We start from the raw sequence: 3,836 nt of genomic DNA on the forward strand, positions 1-3,836 counted from the left end.
GGTTTTTAAAAATGTTTATTTTATGTACAAAGAACTATCATGGTTTTTCATGGTAGGTGTCTTGGATAATCCTTTGAAGATCATTTAGTCCAACTTAATGAAACCTATATCCTTCGCGTACTGACGGAAACACTGGCGGCACATATTGAGACCACATTTCCGGATCAAACCGTGCCGGTTTGAACAGACTCGACAAGAGCGAGAACCCTGGCCGAATTTTCGCGGGTGGCTCCAGTACAGCTGCTGGTGACCCATCTTGCTCTCAGAAAGGCAACGAGGTAAAAGCTCAACCTCTTTTCTTTATAAATTACCCTGTCTCCGGTAGTTCATTATTACAGCGTGAAAACAGACCAATACATCAAGATATAACTAAAAAGAATCATGGGAAGTCAGCGGAGTAGAAACAGTTTCCATTCATTCAAAATAAAATACAGGGCCATTCCAAACAGAGCCATTTTACACTCAATTCACTCTCCTTTTTCCCAACTCATTTCTTGGAATAGCCTTTCACTTCCCTCTCAGAGACCTTGAATCTGATTACTAAGAGCTACAGTTACTCAAGTCCCTGATTTTATTTTATTTTTTTGAAATGGAGTTTCACTCTTGTTGCCCAGGCTGGAGTGCAGTGGTGTGATCTCAGCTCACCATAACCTCAGCTCACTGCAACCTCTGCCTCCCAGGTTCAGGCAATCCTCCTGCTTCAGCCTCCTGAGTAGCTGGGATTACAGACATGTACCACCAGGCCCAGCTAATTTTTGTATTTTATTATTATTTTTTTTTGAGACGGAGTTTTTTTCTTGTTGCCCAGGCTGCAGTGCAATGGCGTGATCTCGGCTCACCACAACCTCCGCCTCCTGGGTTCAGGCAATTCTCCTGCCTCAGCCTCCTGAGTAGCTGGGACTACAGACACGCGCCACCATGCCCAGCTAATTTTTTGTAGTTTTAGTAGAGACGGGGTTTCACCATGTTGACCAGGATGGTCTCGATCTCTTGACCTTGTGATCCACCCGCCTCAGCCTCCCAAAGTGCTGGGATTACAGGCTTGAGCCACCGCACCCGGCCCTAATTTTTGTATTTTTAACAGAGATGGGGTTTCACCATGTTGGTCAGGTTGATCTCAATCTCCTGACCTCATGATCCTCCTGCCTCACCCTCCCAAAGTGTTGGGATTACAGGTGTGAGCCACTACACCCAGCCACCAGCCCTTCTTTTTTTAAGAGACAGTCTTGCTCTGTCACCCCAGCAAGGTGGCCTGGGAATACAGTGTCACAATCCTAGCTCACTGCGGTCTCTGTCTCCTGGGTTTATTTCTTACTCTATTTTGCCACAGAATATCTACAAGCAATTTAAGATAATGTGCCTAAGTTGAACTTCTGAATTTTATTTTATTTATTTATTTATTTTTTAGAGAGTGTCTCACTCTACTGCTCTGGCTGGAGTGCGATGGCATGATCATAGCTCACTGTAGCCTTACTGGTTTCAAGTGATCCTCCTGCTTCAGCCTCCAGAGTAGCTGGGACTACAGGTGTGCATCATTGCACCTAGCTAATTTTTAAAAAGTTTTTGTAGCAACAGGGTCTCATTGTGGTGCCCAGGCTGATCTCTAACTCCTGGCCTCAAGTGATCCTTCTACCTCAGCCTCCTAAAGTTCTGGAATTACAGGTGTGAGCCACCATGCCTAGCTCAGAATCTTAGAATGTAAAAAAATGATTGCATCTGGTACTTTGGGAGGCCGAGGCGGGTAGATCACTTGAAGTCAGCAGTTCCAGACTCGCCCGGCCAAAATGGTGAAACTGTGTTTCTACTAAAAATACAAAATCAGCCAGGCCTAGTGGCACATGCCTGTAATCTCAGCTACTTGGGAGGCTGAGACAGGAAAATTGCTTGAACCCAGGAGGCAGAGGTTGCAGTGAGCTGAGATCGTGCCACTGCACTCTAGCCTGGGGAACAGAGCGAGACCCTGTCTCAAAACAAAGGATTGCATCCTAATAAATAACTTACAGTTTGGATGAAAATTTAGATTGAAAATAAAACCGTTTGGCTGGGCACAGTGCCTCATCTCTGTAATCCCAGCACTTTGGGAGGCCAAGGCGGGTGGATCACGAGATCAAGAGATCGAGACCATCCTGGCCAACCTGGTGAAACCCCATCTGTACTAAAAAAAAAAAAAAAAAGAAAGTAAAGAAAAGAAAACCATTGAGTGGGTGCAGTGACTCACACCTGTAATCCCAGTACTTTGGGAGGCCAAGGGGGATGGATCAATTGAGGTCAGGAGCTCAAGACCGGCCTGACCAACATGGCGAAACCCCATCTCTATTAAAAATGCAAAATTAGTTGTGCACGGTGGCACATGCCTATAATCCCAGCTACTCGGGAGAGAAGGCATGAGAATTGCTTGAACCTGGGAGATGGAGGTTGCAGTGGGCCGAGATTGCACAACTGCACTCCAGCCTGGGCAACAAGAGTGAAACTCCATGTCAAAAAAAAAAAAATTAAACAAAAAAATAAAATAAAACCATTTCACTGTCTTCAAGGATATAGTGTATTGCTAGTTTATAAGAAATCTGTTGGCAGGGTGCAGTGGCTCAAACCTGTCATCTCAGCAGTTTCGGAGGCTGAGGAGGGCAGATCATTTGAGGTCACAAGTTTGAGACCAGCCTGGCAAACATGGTGAATCCCCATCTCTACTAAAAATACAAGTTAGCCAGGCACGGTGGTGGCTGCCTGTAATCCCAGCTACTTGGGAGGCTGAGGAACGAGATCACTTGAACCCGGGAGGCAGAGGTTGCAGTGAGCCTAGGTGGAGCCACTGCACTGCAGCCTGGGCAAGACTCTGTCTCAAAAAGAACAAAACCAGATTGATTCATGCTTTTTTTTTTTTTTTTTGAGAGGGAGTCTGGCTCTGTCGCCAGGCTGGAATGCAGTGATGCAATCTAGGCTCACTGCAGCCTCCGCCTTCCGGTTGCAAGTGATTGTCTTGCCTCAGCCTCCTGAGTAGCTGGGATTACAGGCACGCACCTCCACGCCCAGCTAATTTTTGCATTTTTAGTAGAGACGGGGTTTCACCATGTTGGACAAGATGGTCTCAATCTCCTGACCTTGTGATCCGCCCACCTCGGCCTCCCAAAGTGCTGGGATTACAGGAGTGAGCCACTGCCCCCAGCCTTTTTTTTCTTCTTTAATGGAACTGAGCTAATAAGTTTATCTGCAAATTCGTGTCTTTTAGCTCTAAACATTTTTGTCCTCTTTCTTTGGTAATGTAAGCCCCATTTTCTCTCCTCCTTGGTGGAGCTCAATTGTTCTCTCTTCACTCTCTGGTATGATCAGTTATCAAAGCTTCTGGGTTGATATGTTTCTCACATTCTTGCTCCTATTTTTTTATTATTTTTTTTGAGATGGAGTTTCGCTCTTGTTGCCCAGGCTGGAGTGCAATGGCACAATCTGGGCCCAACGCAACCTCTGCCTCCTGGGTTCAAGCGATTCTCCTGCCTCAGCCTCCCAAGTATCTGGGATTATATGCATGTACCACCACGCCCAGCTAATTTTGTATTTTTCGTAGAGATGGGGTTTCTCCATGTTGGTCAGGCTTGTCTCGAACTCTTGACCACAAGTGATCCTGCCGCCTCAGCCTCACAAAGTGCCAGGATTACAGGTATGAGCCACCTTGCCCAGCCTTCTTGCTCCTATTTTTTAATCAGCCTTTTTTTTTTTTTCTCATTTTTTCCATTGAGATCTCTTCTATTCATTAATCCTTTAGTTCATTCATTCACTCATTAACTGAAACAAGTATTTACTGATGACTGACCTACAATATTCTTCTGTGTTCAGGCAATGTT

The 3,836-nt window shown here is 45.5% G+C and overlaps 1 protein-coding gene across 1 annotated transcript; it reads right to left on the reverse strand.

The window, feature by feature from the left end:
- Positions 1-295, reverse strand: LOC108303431 (40S ribosomal protein S29-like). Its single transcript, XM_037737998.1, has one exon. It carries the CDS (start codon positions 253-255, stop codon positions 85-87), a length of 171 nt encoding a protein of 56 aa, XP_037593926.1. The 5' UTR covers positions 256-295; the 3' UTR covers positions 1-84.
- Positions 296-3,836: the final 3,541 nt, after the last annotated feature.

Source organism: Cebus imitator, unplaced genomic scaffold (assembly GCF_001604975.1).
Source record: "Cebus imitator isolate Cc_AM_T3 unplaced genomic scaffold, Cebus_imitator-1.0 Scaffold47, whole genome shotgun sequence".
Taxonomy (NCBI): Eukaryota; Metazoa; Chordata; class Mammalia; order Primates; family Cebidae; genus Cebus; species Cebus imitator.

Coding starts and splice junctions, on each gene's coding strand:
- LOC108303431 (XM_037737998.1), bottom strand. CDS start 255: ATGGGTCACCAGCAGCTGTACTGGAGCCACCCGCGAAAATTCGGCCAG.